Source organism: Haliotis rubra, unplaced genomic scaffold, assembly GCF_003918875.1.
Source record: "Haliotis rubra isolate DU_JTF1 unplaced genomic scaffold, ASM391887v1 Scf41, whole genome shotgun sequence".
Lineage (NCBI taxonomy): Eukaryota > Metazoa > Mollusca > Gastropoda > Lepetellida > Haliotidae > Haliotis > Haliotis rubra.
In genome coordinates, this window is record NW_025767091.1 from 3305673 (window position 1) to 3331402 (window position 25730).

General features: G+C 37.4%; 1 protein-coding gene across 1 annotated transcript; it reads left to right on the forward strand.

Annotated features, from left to right (window-relative positions):
- The first annotated feature begins 823 nt into the window (after window positions 1-823).
- LOC124288049 (protein eyes shut-like) lies at window positions 824-17929 on the forward strand. Its single transcript, XM_046724620.1, has 9 exons — window positions 824-854; window positions 6342-6405; window positions 7387-7575; window positions 8819-8968; window positions 9701-9814; window positions 11546-11731; window positions 14813-14962; window positions 16240-16353; window positions 17292-17929. Exons 2-9 carry the CDS (start codon window positions 6345-6347, stop codon window positions 17891-17893), a joined length of 1566 nt encoding a protein of 521 aa, XP_046580576.1. The 5' UTR covers window positions 824-854; window positions 6342-6344; the 3' UTR covers window positions 17894-17929.
- The last annotated feature ends 7801 nt before the right edge of the window (window positions 17930-25730 follow it).

Genomic DNA, 25730 nt, shown 5'->3' on the forward strand with positions numbered 1-25730 from the left:
CCTCTTTCAAAGAAAATACAAGATTTTTTTTGCAAATCAGAATATTCTGGTATTGTGATTTTTACTACGTTGTGTGAAACCAACAAACAGCAAACAGAGAGATGTGATATATTTCACAATTGCATCATAAAGCAACTAAAGTTGCAAATCACGACAATCGAACCAGAAAGAGTAGCGGTACAGATTCAACTTTGATCCCATAGTTACCTTTCTCCCCAAGAATCTCAGGCAATATAGAATGTCTAATGCTGTTACATGGGGACGTATAAGGTAACTGAAGTTAACGTGGATCCATATCTTCTGACCGTGATGAAGGTATGTGCATGACAATGTCATTGCGTGGATGTGGCAGAAGAAATATATTAGTATCAGGCTGTAGAGTAATGTTCGGTACAACTTCATAACTGTAATCATAAACATCTTGGATTTGACATTTCTGTGGAGAAGGACCAAAAAATCAATTACAAATACTTCATGTTGTGGAGTATGCGGGGCAATATTTTACAGCTGTTGTAACACTACAATGAGCAGCTTTGCCTGTGTATTGAAATACCTGTTGGCGTGTTAATACATTTTAATAATACAATGTTATTAGAGAATAACTCAAAAGATGGTGAGGGGTGTCTGAGGCAGGAATATATTGCGTGAATTTATTACCCAATCATGACATCTGCTGTCTTCACATGGCCTTGACTATTCCCATGGAGTTGGGTACTGTGTCAAATATATTATAAATATTACCTGTCAGCTGTGATGATATTCCTTTCGAGTTAAGAGTATATAAGATAGGTGCTGACCAAGCTTAACCATATGAACAGAGGCAGCCCAAGGGGAACGACCGGAAACAAGTAGAGGTAAGCATCCTTTATTCTGTTGAACAGTGCTGAATTTAAATACTCCCTCAAAAATGTATTTACATGAAACAGGCTGAGTTTCTCCCTCCATGTTGGGGTTGAAATAATGCATGCATAAAAGTATCATATAACCTTGCTCATCCAGTTCTTGGTGTCACATCTGTTAGATTGTCTTCGTCCTGGGAATACGAAATAAACGAACGTGAAAAAAAGCATCGATTGTTTTAAGCAAAAGGTACAGTTGGCTTGTACCAATGACATGGACGGGATCCTTGATGCCCAAGGTTTTGTATATCTGGCTGAGGAACTGTGCCGCGTGGGTGGTGCCACAAAGCGTGCTAACACGTCCGTTTTTGCATCATTAACCTGTCAGTGGAATTCAGGCACGGGACAAAAAAGTCAATCTGTAAACTTTGTAAGCACGTTTATTGGGGTCGCATGTCCCTTCGCTACGCAAACGTACTTATATTTCATATTTGCAACATAGCATGATGATTGTCACAATCTTTGTAGACATGATTCCAATACTCATCCTGTCAGCAGAAACCCAATGTCTCGAGGGGTGCATTCCGAGCTTTGTGGGAATACTAATCGCGCAAATGCCCGTGTCTACCCGCATACCACGTCTCCTCAGCATCCCGGCGCTTTTGAATTGCGCTCCTGTATCAGTGGAGGAAAGATTGTTGTCAATGCTGCTAACATATACAACATCACCCACCCCCACCACCCAAATGTACACACACAAAAAATCGTATTTATGCTTGTTATTCTTCAAAGATTGTTTTCGGGTTAAAAACGATAATACTGTGTCATCTTTCTCATACGCCAGATGAATCAAGCAATGCTAAGAACAAAGGACGCTTTCCCATAACACCTCCATAAATGACTGAAGTTACAGTGCAACTGTCGAGATCTTAAGACTAATTTGTATGAAGTGAATCCATATGCAAAGGGTACTCATGCTGAAGCATCTATTTTGTTAAACAGGTGATAAACCACAGCCCTATCCATTGAACAGGTTGCAGCTGTCCGTTTAACTCGGCATATTGCTACGAAACTATGTTCTTTATTTATCTCCTACTCATCAACGTTAATTTTTCCATCACTAGGGATAATTAACAAAACAATGAAGGATCTTTTTTATAATGTACATTCTCATTTATTTATCGAATTTTTAAAAGAAATTGAATTATTGGATAAATTTTGAACAATATGTTTTGTAAATAGTTAATGTAATTTTATTATCAATAATAGTATAAATAAGCAAACTGCGATTGTTAGTGGCTGTATTCTCAAAGGGGGTTAAAGTATAGTAAAATTATTGTCCTCCTGAGAGGATACGTAAGTCCCAAAACTTTCAAAGTCAATTTAGCTCAACCATGTTTCTTAAACGTAGAATATTTGTTATTTTATGGTATGGCTAAATTTCTTTTCCCGCTAGGGCCCATGCAAGAAGCAAATGTACTGTAAGTCCCCCTGGTCCCTAGTATGGTGATCTACCTTCAGTTGTTGGCGATCTATAGCCCGATTTTATATTGTGATGTTTTGAAATGATTTAACATTTTACACTGAACTCAAACTAGTTTTAATCGAATTGTGATATTCTAGTCGTTATACTGTCCTTCGCTGGCAGGTTTTTAAATAAGTATACATATGTTTATTCTTAGTACCTCACTTTTTGTCGTCACAATATGGCTGAAATATTACCGATGTGACGTTAAATATTGACTCACTCACTCATCAACATTAAATCGCACGGATTTCGATCACGACTGATAACATTTAGAAGCCAATTTTCTTTGCTGGGGATAATGGGTAGGAATGGGTCATTTTGTTTATATTGATTTAAAGTGCTAGATTACTTCTTTGTTGAGCAGATTCTTTGCTTATTGAATGATGTAGTAAAGCCTAGTTAGTATTTACAGCCAGCACAGGGTACATAGTCAGCTCTGGACTAATATGTAATTCTTTTTAGATTGTCATGGTCTGTTAATAATGACCCTCCACTATTTTTAATCGTAGTATATGTGTCTTTTTAAATGTATGGCTAGATTTATCTAAATTGCTAACGGCTGTAAATCCAGCTCGGGCCCATGCAGGAAGCAGATGTACTGTAAGTCCCCATGGTCCCTAGTATGGTGATCTACCTTCAGTCATTGGCAACCTATAGCCTGTTTGTATATTGTATTGTCATATATAGTTAACATATTTTAGATTCAATTACTAGTTTTATATTGATTTATGTGATAATCAAGTTGTGTTACTGTGCTTCGTTGACAGAATTTTATAATTTACCTTTAATTGTTAATATATTTTTTACTTGATTTAGTCACGATATGGCTGAAATATTGCCAGTGTGACTTAACATCCTAACTCACTCACTCACTCACTGTTAATAATGACTAATATGGTAGTGACCTAACTATACTGCCAGTACCAATGTCAAATAACGTTCATCTAAACGTATTGGCAGACTTTGAATACTTTATGTTAAATCCTGAACTTTGGGTCGTGATTTGGATGAGATGATACACTGAATGCTATTGTTACTGAAACCATCACTAAGATCTCATGTAATCTCATGTACAGAAGGCAAGGAAATGTTGACGAAACATGTATGTATATATCCGTCCGAGGAAAAGTGGAAAATGTCAAATGTAGCTTGTAAATGAGTAAAATGAAATAAAGGCAAGAGCTTGAATCAATCTTCTTCCAAAATAGATGGAACTATTCCACTTAACAAAGTGTGGAACGAAATCATCTAAATTTTAAAATCTGTTAACTCTGAAGGCTATAAGGAATCCTTTTCTTTAAATGAATTACAGAAAACTCTTTGGAGGATCATAACACAGCATCGGAGCCTTCTCTTCTACCCCAAGATCAGGTTTATTACGCGAACAATGAATTACAATATAAATAAGAATTGTATGCAATTATAAAGTAAATATAATACACTCAAATCCTTATTTACCAGTTGGTCCAAGGATCGTGGCGTAGTTTCTTGTGCCACTGTCATTGGATCCGGAACAATATCTTCTCGAATGACAGCTTCACAAATGACAGCTCTATATTCACAGCAGAAGTGAATGCCATATTAACAGCTCTTAAATATATTAAAGAACATCCTAAATATAAACAATGTATAATATTTTATTTCTTTCCCAGACCTATCTTTAATTGGATCTCCCATCAAAGTTGTCAAGGAGGCCAAGTTCTTGGGTTCTAATTTTCGACTAAGTTTTCTTCCGCATATTAAATCACTCAAAAATAAATGTCTAAAGGCGCTTGATTTATTGAAAGTCGTTTCCAATTCTTTGTGGGGAGGGGATCAAACAACCCTCCTACATCTATGTCAATCAAAACTTGATTACGGACCCATCGTATATGGTGGAGCCTGCAAAAGTAACCTTAACATTCTTGATTCTGTCCACCATCAAGGTCTAAGACTATGTCTTGGATCCTTTAGAACTTCCCCTGTCTCTGTGTTGTGGCCGAAGAGCCATCTCTTGCGCAACGCCGTATAAAATTATCCTTGCAGTATATAACAAATCGTTATTCTATCGAGTCTAGCCCTGCGTATAACTGAGTCTTTAATCCTCTTTATGAGAATTTGTACAACAAAAAAGTCTTCTCTTGTTCCGCCTCTTGGTTTAAGAATTAAACAATTCATTTCTGCTGCCGTCATTGAGCTGGAAAATATATTTCCTTCCCGTCTTCCTTCTTCGCCTCCTTGGGAATTGTTTCAGCCAGACGTCGACCTAACATTTAACCACATTTTAAAAATATCAGAAACTAATGAATTACAGTATAAACACGACTTTAGTCAATTAAGACATAAATATAATACATGTAAATCCTTATTTACAGATGGATCCAAGGATGGTGGCGCAGTAGCATGTGCCACTGTCATTGGATCCAGAACAATATCTTCTGTATACCAAATGACAGCTCTATTTCCAAAGCAGAAGCTAATGCTATATGAACAGCTCTTAAATATATTAAAAACATCCTTAATATAAACAATACATAATATTTTCTCTCGTTCTTGCCTTCAGACTATTAAAAAATCTTTCTTGCAAACATCCTCTTTTAATTGAAATTATAGAATTATATAATGAGCTTGCTACTGGCCAATGCGACATCGTCCTTTGTTGGTTACCCAGCCACGTTGGCATTTCTGGGGACACAATGGCCGATCTTGCTGCCAAGGCAGCACTCAACAAATCTGTGATACCACTTCTTATTCCATACTCGGATTACAAAGCTAGCATGAGAACTTACGTCCGTGATGTGACGCAGAAGACTTGAGAATCCCAAATAGGTATCAATAAATTACATGTAATAAAACCTTATATTGGGTACACTCACTTGGGTTGTCAGTCCAGATTTGAGGGGTCATCATACGATGATGTCCTATTGGCCACACAAGATATACTCATGAATACCTATTGAAAGGTGAGGATCCTCCGTTTTGCATCCCTTGTGATGAGAGAACCACGGTCAAGCATGTTCTGTATTTATTTTTCCATCACAAGGGATAAATATTTCGATGTCAAAACAGTTAAGGATTTTTTTTACAATGTTAATTATCTTTTAATAATTGAATTTTTAATTGAAATAGAATTATAACATAACTTTTGAATACTATATTGTGTAAATTAATGAACGGTCTTGTATACACGGTAGTATAAATTGGCAACTGCTATTCTTAGTGGCTGTAAACTCAAAGGGGGTTAAATATCATAAAATTATTGCCCCCCGGGAGGCTACGTAAGTCCCAAAAGATCAAAGTCAATTTAGCTCTACCAAACTTTTAATCGTAGTATATTTGTTATTTTTAATAATGGCTGAAACAGCATAATCGCCAGCAGTTGAGGGGATGATGTAAATCCAGCTAGGGTCCGTGCAGGTAGCAAAAGTACTGCAAATCCCCATGGACCCTAGTTTGGTAATGTACCTTCAGTCGTTGGTGATCTATAGCCGGATTTGATTTTGTACTGTCTATATTGATTTAATTTTATGATAGTGTACTAGTTTTAAATTTATATCTGTGATGCTCTAGTATTTTTACTGTCCTTCGATTTTTATGTTCTAAATTTATTAATTTTGATATTGATATAAATTAACTTGTTCTCGTCACGATATGGCTGAAATATTGCTGATATGACGTTAAATATCTACTCACACACTCACTCAAATGTTTTAAATGTAATTACTAGTTTTAATACTTACATCAGTGATAAACTATTTGATTTATTGTCCTTCGTTGACAGGTTTTTTTATAATTTACCTTTAATTGTTATTCATATATAACTTGATATAGTCACACGATGAAATACTGCCGATGTGATATAACATTTTAACTCACTCACTCACTCATTTTGAGTTTTTGTGTTGGATAAGAATCTTCATCAGATCCTGAATGATCCAAACAAAGTCAAATAACGAAACTCTTACGCTAACAATCGTGAAATATATCTCTTGCAGACAATGAGCAGACAAGTTCTCCTCCTTCTTCTTATTCTTCCTCTACATGCCTACTGTGCAATGGGTAAGACCACTGCGGTTTTTTTGAAATTATGCTTAATATAGTTCAAATCATCTACATAAATAATTAAGAGCAGAAACTTGAAAAAGGCGACAGTTCATTCAATAAATGAACAGATATACCGTTCACGTCTTTTCTTTTTTACATTATAACAGCATATTCAGAAACTAATCTAAATTACCAATTGCCTTATGCTTGATAATGACGTGTTGTGCTAACGTTCCCATGATATGAACGGCAACTGTAAGATACATTTGACGGTGCCGGTGCACACTGCTCGTTGAAACATTGCATTGGTGATCAGGCAACTGATTTGCAGTAGATTTATATGGCCACCAAACACATTTCTTTCGCGTTCGTTCCTTGTCACAGAACATTTTTCAAAACAATTGAACTCGCGCTTGCGGACAATATGATAGATATAACACATTTGTGGTTACTTTGGAGTATACACCAAGGGAATGGTTTAAGTACAATATCTATATCAGAGATTATGTCACTCGGCTTTGGGGGAGGTAGGGTAGCTTTGCTGTGAAGACGTTCGATCAACATGAGGACGATCTCGCTTATTCACATGAAAGCGTGATTTTCAATATTCCTGACTGTGATATTATTCAAGAAGTTTTGTCAAGCACAATATTCTGCCATATGCCGTTTAGTTCCTTTGTGTGCTGATCATATATTTTTTGTTAGTCAATTCAGATCATGTAAGTTTCAAGTTGTTTTATATTCAATGAATTCCACATGCTATATATAATCTTTGTCTGTAATGCAATTTTCTATCCAACCAAATGATGACATGATGATGACATCAATAGTTTAATTCTGAAATGTACTAATGTTTCAAAGACAAGACTAGTCATAGGGAAATATGATGGAATTCATATCTCTGATCATCATGGTAATCCCACTACAACCTGATCTACTTTGTATTTTGTTGAAGATAAACATGGAGGATTAATTACCATTAACGCCATTTTACAGCACCACGATATTGCGATGCAAAACCAAGTAATCCTCACATGTACCAGCGATGGCCAGATTCTGGAGACCTTGGTTTGGATGATTCACTGAATACAGGAATTATGTTGTTACCATTTGATTATGGGTTGATATTGGATTATCCACCTGGTATAGGTTCATGTGGAGGAAGATATCCGATTTGGAAGAAAGGTAATGTGATCATGATTCCTTGTCACTGATTGACTTTCATGCTTTGAAGTAATTACCTGAACATTCTGTCACCACAATAATATTGACAGCGTCCAGTTGAAGCGAACTAGGAATGATAATTTCAATTCAGATGAAGACCAAAAAATAACGATGATGTTGATGAGACAGTCTTTTGTATAATGTTAGTGATCCCTTCCTATCATCATGAATCATTACCTGAGTGATGAAGCGTTATACATCCCATTGAATAGTTTTATAAATGCAAGTACAATGTTTAACATGGAATTTAATAACTTCGCTTTACACTGTTGCTTTCAATTTTGATATGTTGTATTTTAAGCTCATATCCGCGTAACATTTGTCAAGTACATATAGTTATCAAAATTAACATTTTTTGTCCACCCAGTGCTAAGCTTGTTCTGGATTTGTAGAGCATATTATACTTAAGAAGGATGATTTCATTAGATGGCATTGGCAGATATATATTTTCGTCAATATCCAACCTGCCATATAAACTGGTTCTGGTCTTTGTTGTGGTACTGCTAAAAGGGTTAGGTTTGTCTGTAAATTACAATGGCCTTCTTTGTAAGAATGAGCTAAAGGTTTGAACTGGTAATGGGGTCATACTCATGCTCTGTCCATTCACAGCATGTATGAACATCATGAACCTACATCACTTAGGGTTTTCCTCCCGCATAAAGCATTGTTGTCAAACTATTAATCAAATGATGTTTTGTTGTGTTTGCTGTTTGAGTTTCTTAGTACAACACTCCTGAGACGTGCAAAACAAATATTGGTAATAATGACATATGTTTGTCTACTTACACACGGCGTGTAACTAGCGTCGGTAACATCAATCTGCAAAGTTTTCTATCTGTATACATTTATATTTAGCATGCAAATAGGCGGCTTAATCTATGTTAACCCCTGGTTCATTTCCGTCATTATACATAGTTTTGTTGATGTTTTCTTGTAGCGAAAAGAGAGGTACTGGGCAACATGCATTTACATTACCTTTTTTTCAACAAATCACGAATAGAGAAGTCTTTGTGCGTACACACGGTCTGACACTTACGTACGCAAGACATGGCAGTGCCACAAAACACCCCTTTCTATTTGTATACGCTTTGACGTACGGTAACGTACACAAGTAAATATATTAACGCAAATAAGTAACTTCATGCATGTTATGCACATTCTCCTTTCCTCGTTATACATCGTATATGTTTATCATTTCTTGCAGGGAAAAGAGGAAGCAATGTCTCAGTAGCATGTGTTCAAAACGAAACCGACACGTGTTCCACCGAATACGAACTTGAAACACTCAGGTGTAATAATGCTTTTGAAATCTATAAGATTGAGACTAATGTCAAGAGGAGTGTCGTCTGCTTGGGTGAGATCATGTTATAATATGAGAATTATGACAGTAAGTGGTTTCATGAATGTCTAGTATAACATTGAGATAATAATACTCATCGGTTGTCCGATACCTAACTGGGTTTGTGTTGTAGGATGCCGAGGTTTGCTTTATTGAGTCTTCGACCAAATGATGTTTTCACGCATGATTCACATCAAACACTATCTAATGCTGTGTTAAAATAATCTCACTGCCTTATGGAAGAAGTGTTTTCACAAAGATCTGTGCATTTTCTTAACAATTTAAATATTTATTTGTCTTAATTTCCAACAGCGTTGCACATTATCGATTGTTGTGCGGTCAAATCCTTTGGCCATCGATCTTCGACACACATTACAGACATACAGCTGTAATATAGCTAAACACATTTGAAACTGACGTAAACGAAAGTAGTGCACAGACCACTCAATATTTTTTCAAACAAATCAGATAAGGGCGAGAATTTGTGGAAACGAGTGCATTCTTACTGATTCATCAGGTGACGTATAATATACTCCATCATGTCGTGTTGACATGCATAAATTCTCGGTATTATGTATACACATCTAAATGTCATTCAAAGACTTTAAAAGCGATTAAGCTCGCGATCAGTACCTCATAAGATCGATGGGATCTGAATTGAAGGGGCTAATTGGCTTCGAAGAGTAGTCACAGGTTTATAGTGTTTGCTAAATATTAATCTTCACAATGTTTTCTCATATTTCTCAGCGCCCAACTACTGTCTGAGCGAGCCATGTGCAAACGGAGGAACATGTGTTGCAGGCCGTGACGGTTTCACATGCACGTGTCAGAATGGATATACAGGCCGTACCTGTGAAGGTGGTGAGTACTTTCAATTCATAACGAAATTTGTGATATTTTGTTCATCCCAGTTCCATCAAATCTAAAGTGAGCTGGTTTATTGTTGACGGTCCTAAGACAAGGTAGTCGTGTTACACCCCTGTCCTAAATAACACACATAAGACCATTTCGATAATGCTAAAAAAGCTCCATCAAAGCATGAATGCATTCTACGAGACTTAGCTAAGGCACTGTGTCCTGAAATCTTGGCAGAAAAATGAATGCTATATTTTACCTCAAAAGTTGTGAAATACAGACACCAAAGGCTAGAACAGGTGGAATATTGTTCGACATAAAGTAAAAGTAGGCCATTGGAAAGTTTCAATGCATGCATCTTGTGATACAGTCGTGGGGGTATGTTTTGTTTCCCTTAATCATTGCTTTGTGAGTGAGTGAGTTAATATTTATCGTCACATCGGCAATATTTCAGTCATATCGTGACCAGAACAATAAATGATTATATCATATGTCAATTTAATTAGAAATTAAAACCTTGCATGGACCCTAGCTGGATGCTTTGAAATATGAAAGTGATTAGGTAGTTTATTGCTCTCCTTTGTAGCTAGTTTTAATCCCCATTCCACAAGGTGACTCTAACGCTTCATAGATCATTCACCTGTAATCTTTGCCTAACGCCCAGGCTACATGTGAATGCATTTCGTTATTTGATCTTTTATTAAGCAAACGTGTAATTGCCTATTTTGTAACATGATAATGTTTTTGTGTATGAGTTCCTTCCTGAATTATCGGACCCTATTTATAATTCGATCATGGGGGTCACTGTGTTTAGTATTAAACTATAATAGTATTTCAGAAGCATTCATTGACACAATAGACGGGTCATTATTCAATGATGATTTTGATGTCCCATGTCGTGGTAAAAATATGCATACCATCGAAAGACAAATAAAGATGTGTTTAAATAAACTTCATAAATAAATCAAGATTGTAAAGGAATCCAAGTTTTGATGACCAATTTGCGACCAGCATTGGATCTTTTTACTACTCATCAAAATGCCGGAAGGCCTTAGATCTATAAAAAAAATCATCTGAAATTCAAAGGGGGGCGAGATCAAGTACATACATACAAGGATGAAACTGTGAAATATCGATCGAAGACATGCTTGCCCATGTGAAAATTGAGTGAGTGAGTTTAAAATTTAAAGTCACTTTGGCAATATTTCAGCCATACCGTGACTAAAATAGTAAATACTTTAGAATTTTATATTCTAAAATCTGTTGCCAAAGGACAGTAAAACAACTGGTATATCACAGTTAGAAATATAAAACTAGCAGGTAACTTATAGATCGCCAGCAACTGAATATTGCCGATGTGACGTTAAATATTAACTCACTCACTCACTGTAAGTCCCCACAGTCCCTAGTACAGTGACCAGCCTTCAGTCGCTGGTGATCTATAGCCCGTTATATTGTATTGTTGTCTATAGTGATATCTGTTATGATAGCATGCTAGTTTTAAGTTAACCTCTGTTATAAACTAGTAGTTTTACTGTCCATCGACGACAGGTTTTTCCGTTCTACATTTATTGATTTTAACATATAAATTGTTCTCGTCATGATATGCTGAAGTAGTCTCGATGTGAAGCTAAATATTAACTCACTCACTCGGAATTATCGGTTTGCCTTGATACAATAAAATTTTATTATTCTTCTAAAGAATCTTAATGTATGCATATACATGTACACTTGTAGATCCATGTACTATTTCCAATCCAATACCTGAAATTGAGAAAAGAGGACCAGCAAACATAAATGAAGGACAAGTACGAGATTCCTCTTTGACGCATGGATGGTACGACTCGTTTAACGACACACAGATACTCATGAGGTCTGTTCTTGCTCCAGCATGTGGGAGCTCTTATCCCTTTTGGGTCAAAGGTGAGCAGTTCTTATTCTGACGCGAGCGTGTCACATTTCACAAACAGCCAGATCATAATTTTCCTGACGTGGACTCGATATAGCCTTGTGGTTTTGGTGTATCGAAGCATTGATCCATTCACAGTTTTGAACAAGAACTGTTTACCCGTCTAACCCGTGAAGATCCGGGTTAGAATTGATCTTCAGTAACCCATGCTTGTCGTAAGAGACGACTAACGGGATCGGATGGTCAGGCTCCCTGGCTTGGTTGACACATGTCATCGCTTCCCATTTGCGCAGATCGATGCTAATGCTGCTGTTGATCACTGGATTGTCTGGTCTAGACTCGATTATTTACGGACTGCCGCCATATAGCTGGAATATAGCTGAACGCGACGTAAAATTCACTATACCCGTCTATTGCCTGCTTCAGGTCAACTTATTTAATGCCGATTGCTTTGTAAAGCAATACAACGAGCGATCGTTTACTTTCATCCATTAAAATTGGCTAATGTTCTTCATCCGCATGTATGCCAAACACGATCATACCAAGTTTATGAATAAAAGACATCGGGCCCACAATTTCGCATCAAACAACTTTCACATTGGTTCACCTCACTATCACGTGTATTGTTAAACGATCTAGTGACACTAACGAATCCAGTTTCGGTGTCTTTCTTGTCAACGCTGATTCGAAATGGCTGGAATGTGTATGTTTCCATCGAAATTAAGCACAATCTGATTCTTTAATATAACTGCAGAGTGAGTGAGTGAGGGAGCGAGCAAGTATTTAACGTCACATCGGCAATGTCTCAGCGATATCGTGACCGTGACGAAAACAAAACATTTTGAAGAGTAAAACCTGTCGAAGATGGACAGTGAGTGAGTGAGTTAATATTTATCGTCACATCGGCAATATTTCAGCCATATCGTGACGAGAACATTTTATAATTATAATAAAGATGAATAAAGTTAGAAATTAAAAAACCTGTTGACGAAGAACAGTAAAACTACTAGTCTATCACAGATATCCATATAAAACTAGCAATTAAATCTAAAATATTGGAACTAGAAATGACAATACAATATAAAAACAGGCTGTAGATTGCTAACGACTGAAGGTAGATCACCATACTAGGGACCATGGGGACTTACAGTACATTTGCTTCCTGCAGTGTCACAGATATGATTATAAAACTAGCATGTAAAACTAAAAGATTTTAATTAACGAAGACAATACAATTAAAAACACGGGCTATAGATCGCCAACACCTGAAGGTAAAGGTGAAGAAAGCTGGCAAAGACGTAAAAGGGAAACCATACAGTATCAGTAACGATCTTCCGCGAAAATTCCGAAATGCACGACAAAAACTGGTCAGTGAGGTCAAGCACTACCGTCGCCAGGGTGAGTGAGTGAGTGAGTCAATATCTAACGTCACATCAGCAATGTTTCAGTCATATCGTGACGAGAACAAAGTTTATAAAGAATGTGTATATTTTATAAAACCTGTCGTCAAAGGACAGTAAAACAACTAGAGTATCACTGGTCGAATTAAAACTAGCATGTGAAGTTAAAACTAATAGCATTATTTCGACAATACATAATATAAAAAATATAGATAGTCAACAACAGAAGGTAGATCACCATACTAGGGACCACGGGGACTTACAGTACTTTTGCTACCTGCATGGACCCTAGCTGGATTTACACCATCCCTTCAGCCGCTGGTGATTGTAGGAAAATTTAGCCGAAATATAAAATAACAAAAATACTACGTTTAACAAGATGACAAAGTCATCAATATTCCCCGCAATTGCAAATTATTCTTCTCAAATATGTCTTCGAGTTATGATTATGTCAAATGTTTTGGTGTGTATATAGCTAAGCGGAAGGAGAGTACTGAAAGGTTTCAAAGTTCTGCTCCAGAAAGGAGCACTACCACCAAATTCAGTTGAAGCCAACATTGTTGCCATGGAAACACCAAAAAAACACATTTTAATCAGCAATCTAAAACTACCAAAAGGCACCAGTTCACCACGACTTTCTTTAATATAACTGCAGTGTATGTGTTATACAATAACGGATTAGGTATAAAAACATCGGTCAATGTTTTCTTCCATCATGTAGTGAGTGAGTGAGTTAATATGTATCGTCACATCGGCAATATTTAAGCCATATTGTGACGAGAACAGTTTATAATCATATGAAAGATCAATAAAAGTAGAAAATAAAAACCTGTTGACGAAGAACAGTAAAACTACTAGTATATGGCATATATCCATATCCATAAAACTAGTAATTAAGTAGTAATCGGGGCGGTGGGGTAGCCTAGTGGTCAAAGCGTTGGCTCGTCACGCCGAAGACCCGGGTTCGAATCCCCACATGGGTACATTGTGTGAAGCCCATTTGTGGTGTCCCCCGCCGTGATGTTGCTGGAATATTGCTAAAAGCGGCGTAAATCCAAACTTAGTCAGTAAGTAATTAAATCTAAAATAGTGGAGCTATAAATGACAATTCAATATAAAAACAGGCTATAGATTCCCAACGACTGAAGGTAGATCACCATACTAGGGACCATGGGGACTTACAGTACATTTTGTTCCTGCATGGACCCTAGCTGGATTTCCACCATCCCTTCAGCCGTCAGCAATTAAGCAAATCTAGCCATATATTAATAGACACGTATTCTACGATTAAAAAAAGTGGAAAGGTTTAATTTACTTTGCATGTCTCGGGACTCGTACCCTCTCAGGACAATAATTGTACAGTACTTTAACCCCCATTGAGGATACAGCCACTAACAATCGGAGCTACTAATTTAAACTTCCAAACGTAAAATATTTATCTATTTCCAACTCATTCAACAAATCTGATTCTTTTGAAAATGCAATAATTCAATGAGATCTTATATTATTGAAAAGATCCTGCATAGTTCGTGATTTGAAAAAGTTCATCATGTAGTGTACATCTGAAACGCATTCCTTCCAGAATCAGTAACATACAAATTTCTAATCTTGTCATTCATGCCTTTACTTCGATAGTGACCTAAAAATATTATTTGGATCTTAATGATCTTAACGTCCCCACGTTGTGTATTGCAGAGGTTAAAGGGGACCTTGCAGTTCTATGTGTGGCTACGCGTAAAAATGACTGTTATGCAGCATACAGAAACATACCGGTCCAGAACTGCAGCGACGGTAGACAAGTGCTCAAGTTACCACGTCTCCATGGTCCATTTTCGTACTGCTATGGTAAGCATACATGTGCTCTAAAGGGTGTGAAGTTTGCAGCGTCATTGCTTAATTGCCCAGGAAGCGTAGTGAATTTCTTCTAAGAAGGACTCCTTGCCTTGCCTTTACGTCAAAACAAGTACAAGGCTTGTTTATAATGTCATCACCTTCAGAGCATATGTCACCCAGCCCTGGGTGTCTACATGTGCATAAACCTTTTACATGACAATGTCACGATAATGTTCAACCAAAACAACAAACTCCTGTGAAACCTCTCATGTGATCTTTCCTCAAATACCATTCCTGTCTGCTGATTACATGTGGAGATTAAGTGAAATCGGGTTTCACGTTCACGTATCACGGGGCCTTCCAGATTATTCCACTGATATGGCGATATGCATGTGTGTGTCGCTTCTTATACTAATGCGGACTTCAGAAATTTGCTTAAGTGATGCCGATACAATGCGGCAGTTCAACACTACAAACCCATGAGGTGTATTCGCTCCAAGCATACCTGTCTTTCATTAATTCCTTAATTCCGAGCACCCTTGAACGTCGTTTGGTATTTCTTGACCAGGGATCTAACCACAGACTACCCTGTCACCTGCACCACGGAACAATCCTATTTCCCTAAATGACAACTCCTGATTGTTGATCATTTGCAATGTCAATGAATCGAGATGTTTAACACCCGACGGAGATCAATGCAGAAACAGAATCTAGTTAGCTACATCTCAACCATATCTATTATATATGAATTTAATGCTTTATAAACAAAACATATATATATCATAGGTGAGCCACTGCCTGCTAAATGATTTAAATAGTATCTTACTTCTATAAATAATGTTTTTCCCGCCCAAGATGGTTCCTGCTGTATCACGAGAGTTAGCCGTCTTACAGTTACTTCACGAAGGAGTTAGTTGTGTGAGCAACATTACACGCCGCCGTGGTCTTCAGGGCTTACATTGAAGTTCCGGTGCAATTACAATTCAATTCAATTCTTTTATTCTCAAGATAGTACAACAAGGTGAAGGTTAATTTTGGTTATATTCGGTGACGTTTCTTTAGTGTTGAGTTGATGATAGATATAAACCTGGAAAGCTTTTTAAAGACAATTTTTTAGACGTAAATATTGATTTAAAAGTTACGAATTTATGGGGAATATAAAGGTCTCGTTCGACAGCAAATGCCTTACATTAAGTAGTAACGCGCTGAACATCTGTTACAACCCACGGAGAATCCACTTGGTTCTTTGTTGGTTTGGAAATTTCATTAAATGTACCTTTCTATTCCAGATGTTGACGCATGTATCAACAATCCCTGCTTAAATAACGGGACTTGTGTGGCAAACAAGGGCGAGTTCACCTGCACCTGTCCACCGGGCTTCAAAGGAATTGAATGTGAAAGAGGTAGAACTATTTGGAAACAGTTTTCAAAAGTTATTGTTCCAACTGATTTTATATTGCCTGAGGAAGAATCAATGGCTTTTGTTTTCCTTTTCTAAATTAACAATAAATATTCTAGTGGTATCGTAACAGAGAGATGTTTCAATGAGCAATCCAAGTTTTGTTATGATTTACTGGTTTGTTAACTGCATTATTGTGCTGATTTCTCCAAAGACTATTAGGTACATATAAATAAGGGTAGGATATTGCAATATTCGACAGCATGTTATCGCTCAGCCAGTCAATCTTTAAGGGCACATCTTTTTCTACAAGATTTTGGTCTATAATACATATATCGGGGCACATGCACTCACTTTAGCTTCCTCTTGATACAATTAAAGATTTATTATCACCTACGACCTGCCTGAAATCGATAATTGAAACTTCGAGGCGAACAGCGTCCAAACAGATAACACTTGCCATACATGGAATGTAAACGATTACTCTGTACATCGACAAGTGCCAAGCGTGGTGTTGTCGGTGGTTTCCAAACTGGCCTCAATAACAAGTTGCGTTATAGAATATACATAAAGAGCGTTCAAAGGGGCATAACTTTATGGGGTCTGCTTGAAATAAAGTTCGGTCGGCTGAGGGCGCGAGAGTCGATTTCATGGAACGTTACAATCATTCATTTCAACTTTTTAATTTCATATTGCAATCTTAATACATAATTGTTTTAGGAATAGATTATAAGGTAGTTTCGCTGAGGGCTGATGGTACATATGAATGAGAGAAATATTGATTTTTAGAGAAGTGTGGTGTGATAGTGTGCCTCTAAAGTATCTAGCGGGAAAAAGATCAATACCTACCATAGTGACCGTCATGTTTCAGTAAACTGGCTTTGATTACTTGTTTGTTCGGGGTGCTTTGTTCTCTTCTACATACCCCATGTGCTGTTTCAGAATGCACATCAGCGCCTTTGGATCTCCTCATCATAGACGATATGTCTACCTCTGTCAATCAAAGCGAATATGAGAAGGTGAAGTCCCTTGTGCTGACTACCATAAGTGATATAAGCATTTCTCCAACTGCTACTAACGTAGCTTTCATGGTTTTCTCGGGAAGAGCCGAAGTCGTATTCTACTTGAATACTTACAGTGAAAACAAGACAAGTGTCATTGAAGCCATTGGTTCTCAAGCACACACAGGTGGGGGCACATTTCTCGGGGATGCTATCAAACTTGCAACATCTGACGTCTTCACAGAAACCAATGGCGATCGCCCTGACGCCGAAAACGTGGTACTTCTTTTCACTGACGGGGAAAGCAGCTCTGATCAAGTTGTGAGACGTAGCATAGATGAGTTGAAAGCTGAGGCTGAAGTGTTTGTGGTGACTGTGACCGCAAAAGTGGACACCATCACCGTCGACTTCGTAGCTTCTTCACCAGCTCTGAAACACGTGTTCCACATTGATGCTCCCGAAACGGCGAACATCGTTAGGAACGTCACCACTAGCGAGATATGCACATCCATACCTCCTGTTGCAAATGCCGAATTCAATTAAATTTGTTGCATAACATATGTTGAGCAACGTTATCAATGTCAAATAGTTCTGTCATTTTTATATGGGTATTTAACAAATCTTTGCAAGTTGTAAAATGAATTTTAAAAGAACGACATATTGAAAAAACCCTTCTCAGCTCCTAGTTACACACGTACATATTTCCAAAACAACTGGGCATTGCAATGGCGGCTATCCCTTTGTAATGCATTCACGATGTCACAGAGTTGGCATTACAGCACTATGAATGTCGATGATAGTTTACTACAACACAAAGAACAGAGAGCTGGTCCAGAGAGGGTGGGGACTACATGTCATAAAGAAATTACTACCATTAGTCTCTCATGTGGTGATTTACTATTAAAACAAATAGCACGACTATCATATACAACATGCATCGCAGATTCTTCTTCTTCATCTGGCATGCATTTGATCACTGAAAACACTTCTTCTACGATCATCGTATAACTTCTTTTATCTTTTACAATACAGAAAATCAACAGCACTCTATGGTCATGTAACTCAGTTAATATCATTTATTTTCTTACCTAACTGTGATCTCATTGGATAATACCGTTTTTACAAACATCCGCGTGGTATAACTGGAAAACATGTGTACGCCACCCTGACAATGGCGTATTTGACCCTGGGGCCATGGCGTGACGACTGAACGATTTGGCCACTTGGTGCTTTCAATCATTCACAGAAATCTACACAAACTTTATACGTTTAGCCCTTTGAAAATATAACTTTGCAATCCCTGGTCTATTGTTTTGATTGCATATTAGATAAATGTGAAAACAACTTTAAAAATTTCTGACACGAAAGTGTGGTCTCCTTCTTTTCTTCAAAAGTATTGCTTGGTTGAGTCCATGCCATTTCATGTCACACAATATGCAACAATGACAATGTGCAATTTGCAACATGTTGAACTGAAAAAAATTCCCAAACAGAAATGCTTTCAGTGATGCTAGTATTGTCCCAAAACCGATCCTCTAAAATATCGACCAGTTTTACGTTAACGATTGGTTTGGTACTTTTAAAAACCAACACCGACTTGCACCGTAAAAGACGCAAGTATCGTTGATCCTTTGGTGCGTTTAGAATCGTTTGTGCAAATGCCATAATTAATTAACAACATGCAGATTCTAGCATGCCCGATTCAGAAACGGCAATATACGGAAAGACGGGATTTTGAAAGTTTTACATGACTTATAGATAGAGAGGCCATTTGCACCAATCATGTATATTTTTAAGGACGGATACGCCGTAAGAACTTTGAGTATTCCGAGGTTCAAGACAACCGCAAAATGGGGACGGAATAAGCAGCCAATATTGACACAACAACGTATACTGTATACGTGCATATAATGGATATTTCCTCTGCCGGTGTACATTACAATTGATGTACACGTAAATATGCATATTATCGATTGATGAGGGTCAGACTTTGATAGGTGTGTTCATAGGTGACCGTGAACATGCCCCAAATCGTCGGCAACAAATCCGCTTATACCAGGATGAATAATGTAAGGAGGTCCCCAGAAGCATATTAGTCCCAAAATGAGATGTGTGTTTGAAAGTCATTAGATGATATCGGGTAGCGGTTGTCCAAAAAGTATGACATTATATTTGTTGGCGATACGTTGTTCAGCTCGGACAGGTGTCCCCTGCCGTGATATTGCTACAATCGGCGTAAAACTAAAGTCTCTTACTCACTCAGCCAGAGGACTTTTATGAAATAAAAAATATAGCTTGAGAGCTGATGAAAATACAATTTTATACGGCGATTTCTCGCAATATGCAAAATTCGTGTTTAATATTTTCTTCCAATCCTGATGTATGGTGTTTAAGTTTGGGGATTATCTGTTAGTTAAGAAATTGAATCAGTCCATGTTCTGGCATGTAAACTTGTCTTGGGTGTAAAAGCAGGAACATCTAATGAAGTTGCGCGAGAGGGATGTGGCAGATACCCTCTCTATATCACAGCCTATATATCAGGTATTGGGTAAAACTTATCAGTAAGCCAGATCACCGCTATCGTAAAAGGAGTCACGACATGTTTTTGCAATGGACGTTGAATGGGTTGACAATAAGATCCTTACTTTATAATCATGGTTTTGGCTATATTTGGGAAAGAAACCAAGTAGACCGTGTTCCCTCTATTATTGCTGAGTTTTCCCACTGGTTAAAATGCACGACAATATCGTTAATAGCTACAAATATACTGAACATCATTGAAAACGCACCACTTATAAAAATTCAGATTATCAAAAGCACATGTAAGGAATTGATATTTTTTAGTAGATTATAACAGATGGACGACTGACAAAAAATACAACACAGAAAAGACGCTCATGCATTGAAATGTTCCACAGTCAGAAAGGATCAATTACACGTGGGTCAAATATTGCGTGTGACCGCCATTTGCATTGACATGCAGTTCAACGTCTCCGCAATGAGTCAGTTAGCGTTCGAATAGAGTTCTTGAGGATGGCATTTCACTTCTGCAGTAGTGCAGCCTCAAGTTCCCGGATGTTTCACATCTGTTGTCGCCGCGAAAGACTTTGATTAATTTTGTCCCACAAGTGCTCCATGGGGGATACATCTTGCGACTGTGCTGGCCAATGAATAACCTGGATGTGTTGCTGGGCCAGATACAGCATGGAAAGTCTTGTTGTGTGTGCCCGTGTGTTGTCCTGTTGAAAAGTATGGACATCTTGGTGGTGATTGAAGACAGATACGATCTGATTCTGAAGAATCTGCTCACGGTAATAAAGGCATTAACTCTCCCTTGACAGACATGAAGGCAGTCCTTCGATAATTTATTCCACCCTAGACCATGATACTCCCACCACCCAAAGGTCTGTCTGAACCACACACTCATCAGCATGATGTTCACCACGTCTACGCCAAACACGTAATCGACCGTCAGCATTACGTAGATGAAGACACGTCAGTGACTACCACACCGTGCCCATGTTGTAAGCTTTACTGAAAATACCTGCTAACCCATTGTATACGCTCGTTACGGTGTCTGTCAGTCAGAGTTGGTCCGACGTAAGGACGTCGAGCATGGAGCCCTGTAGCGCGTGGAGTCAGCGCTGATGACCCCAACGTCAACCTTGAACTAGTGCAGCATTCCTGGCAGTCGGCAGTGTTCAATCACTAATAAGGACAAGGTCAATATGGCCATCCTGATGCAGCATCGTAACACGCTGTTGCCAAGGTCATTGAAGGTCACGGGTGCTGCCTGTCTACTGATGTCTATGAAGCCTAACGATGGTGGAGTGGCCAAATCCAAGTTGTCGAACAATATCCCTGCTGCTGGTGCCAACCTGAATCATGCCTAGTGCACGGTCTCTTTCGCGAGGTGTTAACCTCGGCATCTCTGTCCTCGTTTCTCAATCGTTAGTGAAGCAATAAGAGTCGGTACTCGTACACCTGCTTTTAATGGCACAGTCAGTATGATTTCAGAATGAAATTCGCGCTTTTTTCATGGCGTGGCTGCATGTTGATGCATTTTGGAATTAAGAGTCATACTGTGGGCAGGAATTTGTTTCTAAAGCATTTTCTCAGCTGGACATGCCCTTCGACTTTATGTTAGTTAAAAAAACAGGGAGAACCCTGTACCATCTCCGAGGTCAGCTTGCGTATTTGAGACCATTTCCTGGGTTCAATTCTGAGTTTGGGAAGGAATGTCTTTGCTCGGGTAAAGTTGGAGATTTGTCAAAAATATGCAATCAAAGCCTTAAATGAGTTAACAGTTATACGTTTATGCGAAGGAAAATTCAAAACTTACGGGTTTTTTTGCTGCTTAGTTAATGTTAAATGTGGAAGCAGTTCGTCACTTGCCATAAAATTTGTAGGATGAAACCTCGTAAGAAACTAATGAACAAATTTACAATATGAACGCCACAAACCGTATTTTGTATTTTATTAAAACGTACGAGAATGACTGAGTGAGAAATAATTTAAAGTCATGCCGGGAATATTTCAGTCACATTTTTAATGTAATAATATTTGTATTGATAATGCATAAATCAGAGTTTCTACCAGCTGTCGGGAAATGACAGTAACATAACCATATCATCACAGATATACATAATTTATTATTGGTATCTATCCTTGAAATGTGGCCAGTCGTAACGCTGTCAAATAAGGTATAACTTCAATGTCCACTTCATGCTAAACATGTTACATATATTTTCAACACTTTATACAATTTTAAGAGTAATACTTCAATTTCCACAACATGTTTAAACTGTTGCATGCTCATGGAAACAAACAAGGGAACACCTGAAAGTACAGGCGCCCCAATATTCCCTTCCAGAATTTCACCCACAGTGCAATACAAAGCTGGTGAAGAAGCCTGGAAAAGAAAACAATAAGTTTTGATTTCTGGCTTCATATTAAAACATGTTACATGCAACGTTCTCCATATATTGTCGAAAGACCAAACATACAAATATAAGCAGTAATTTCATGTTTGACATGTTGTATATACAACATTCTCCATATATTGTCGAGAGTATACATGTCATAACAGAGATATGTTACCTAATTATATTAATTGTATCAATAACACGATCTATAAATATCCTTAACTCAATAAATAAATTTAGGTTCTCTTAATAGATTATGGAATGATGACCAGAACGCATAAAACTTGTCAGGTGTACATGATGAAAAGGCACTATATTTTGTTGCTCCATAATATCTTGTTTATCTCCCTTTGTACATGCTTGGAATTTGAAATTGCTGCTTTTACTTTTTAGGAATATATGATTTGTTAAACAATAATACATATGGCATAACATGAATTATTATTTCTTTCTTTAAATCCAAGCAGGATATTTTCTGAATTAATTTCAATGTTACCTTCTACTACAGTTTTAAGCCATCTAGTTAAATCATTCCATATTTCTTTTACATATTTACATTCACTGAGAAGATGTACAATTGTTTCAGGTTCCTTTGAACAGAATGTGCACAAAGCATTTAATTTAATGCCAATTCTATGTAAAAAGGTATTCGTGGGTATGTAGTGTTTTAATCTGTAGCTATTTTAAGTTACTACTTCTGGTACAGCTGTTTCCCGTAAATAAAGTTATTGGATGCTGTTTAACCCCATACTCAAATATATTAAAGCTGTGTTGAGGCGATCTGTAAATAATCGATAATAATCCCATAATTTGGATACGATTACCAAGTCTGCGATCTTGACCTGCCGATCCTGTAAGTTGCTTCTTCAGGGGAACTATCTTATACAGCTTCACACAGTGAAAACATGCGTTATGTGGTTCCAAACTGTAACAGACCTTTGGTCTCAATGAATCTATTGCTAACACCGTGCATGTGTAGGGCCACATTTATGCTACAGGTTTATTCGAAACCTTAATCCTGTGTTGTATATTGGTCACGTCAGTTGAAGAACATCGTAGACGATGTATATGTCACTGTCAATATCAGTAAAACATTTTTCACACATATGTCTCCCTCCTGACCAATTACATTACCTTATGGTCATATATCTGCAACCATATATTGAGCACACTGTAAGTCCCAATGGTCCCTAGTATGGTGATCTACCTCCAGTTGTTGGAGATCTATAGCCCATGTTTACATTGTATTGTCAAAACATAATTTTCTACTTTTACAAATATATGCTAACTAGTTTTAACTCAATCTAGTGGTCTTACTGTCCTTCGTTGACAGGGTTTTATATATTTTATGTATGTATTATGAATTTAGAACTAGTTTTAGTCAAGAAATGGCTGAAATATTGCCGATGTGACTTTAAATCTTAACTCACTCATATATTGAGTAAACATAATGCTGCGTGTCATAATTCAATATCACACACACGTACATGAATGTCACAGTTTGTAACGTAATGGTTCGAAAGTTAACACTATCCGTTAAATGGATATCAGGCCGCCCATGAAGTCGACGTGAAGGCAACAAACACCCAAAATATGTGATAGAATTAACAGGGGGGATACTTAAAGTAAGTTGTGTACAAATCAATACGAATCACTGCAAATAAATTCAAACGACAGCATAAATGGAGTGGTAGTACAAATTCAGTAGGGATCGAGTGAGTGAGTTAATATTTATCGTCACATCGACAATGTCAGCCATATCGTTACGAGAACAATTAATTATCAGTAAAGATCAATAATATAAGAAGCTATAAAACTGTTAACGATGAACAGTAAAACTACTAGTGTATCACATATAGAGATATAGAACTAGCATGTAACTAAACATTTATACTATAATGCAAGACAATACAATATAAAAACGTGCTATAAATGAACAGCAACTGAAGGTGGATCACCATACCATGGACCACGGGGACTTACAGTGCCTTTGCTACCTGCATGGACCCTAGTTGGATTTACACCATCCCTTCAGCCACTGGCGATTGTAGGAAATTCCATAGAGGTATAAATACTCAATATCATTTTCAGTTATCATAACATGCAAAATGATAACAAAAACAACGCTTCTCGAGGCTCCAAGGTATCCAAGAGGATATCTCTATAATAATGCATGACTGATTTAAATTTAAATAATTCCATTTTCTAGTACAAGGATTTTCTCAGCTGCACATTAATATCAGTGTATATTGTAACTAACACAACCATCAGAAACATGCATGTTTACATCCATAAGAGTTATACGTGATGCTAAGTTAATCTTTAGATATTTGTATTGCAACAGTCCAAGGGCACAGAACAGCCAACACCTATGACATATTGCTGGAGCTGGGATCTGAATGATACATACGTGTAGGCAGCTTGCATCAATTTCATATGACAGTATGGAACTGGTCTATAAGTTGTAAACACAGCCTTGTGGTCAGTAACACTCGATACTTGTCAATGCTTTTGTCACGTGATGGCCGGTTGAGTTAAAGCTGGTGTGACAACTCAATGTGAGTCTCAGTAGCAATCGATCATATTAATTTGAGAAGTACGTTGAAGACGAAAATATTACTTACTTTCGTCGTGCAATGACCTCATCATTCTTGATCTATTGATTGAAAAGCGCACACTGTATGCACATCCGATGCAAGCAATCTCTCTGACCTGCTAACCTGTCGCAAACGATACTTCCTGATTCATATTCTCATACCTATCAGAGACCTTTTGTCCTATCAGATAAAGAGTAAATTGAGAATATTCCGAGTCTTGGACAGTCAAATTACATTTGATTGAAGACCGTGGGAAATACTGTAACAGATCGCCGTTTACATTAATAGTCAAGTCGGAGTTTGAATGGCATATATATGATGACCACAACGATTATATTTATGACCTGCTAATGGTTTACAAAACAGGAATGACGATCGTTGAGATTTTGAAATGCATTAAAATAGCCATACTTTTTCTCAGCTATAAATGGCGTTATGAAAGTTTATATTTTTTTCACTTTATGTTTTGTTTCATGTATGATGTATCATTGTATTGTCATTTCCACGATATATTTATATATTGGTAAGAAAAAATCAATTATTGTGTCGATCGCTAACTGTCAAGCGTGCAGGCAGGTTCGTTTGGGAAAATTAAAAGCAGTATCAACTCACGTTTGTCTAAAAGTCCTTGAATAATATGAAGTTTATCTAGATTATAGCCATTCGCAGGTCTGCCTCTGCCATCTCATTGGGACTCCTTTCAGTTAAAACCGACGACCTATTTCGATCCAACCAATACAGGTAGTCTGTATTCACCTAAACGTTTGATGTGCACAATTTAATTTGTCTATACTATAAAGTTTACTCCAAATATACATAAATCTGTTCCACTTTCCTCAGTAGGTATTCCACATTGAG

Excerpts from the sequence above, each read along its gene's own strand:
- LOC124288049 (XM_046724620.1), top strand. The coding sequence starts at position 6,345 with ATGAGCAGACAAGTTCTCCTCCTTCTTCTTATTCTTCCTCTACATGCC. Across the intron at positions 14,963-16,239 it reads TCCATTTTCGTACTGCTATG|ATGTTGACGCATGTATCAAC; the intron begins GTAAGCATACAT and ends TTTCTATTCCAG. Across the intron at positions 16,354-17,291 it reads AGGAATTGAATGTGAAAGAG|AATGCACATCAGCGCCTTTG; the intron begins GTAGAACTATTT and ends GTGCTGTTTCAG.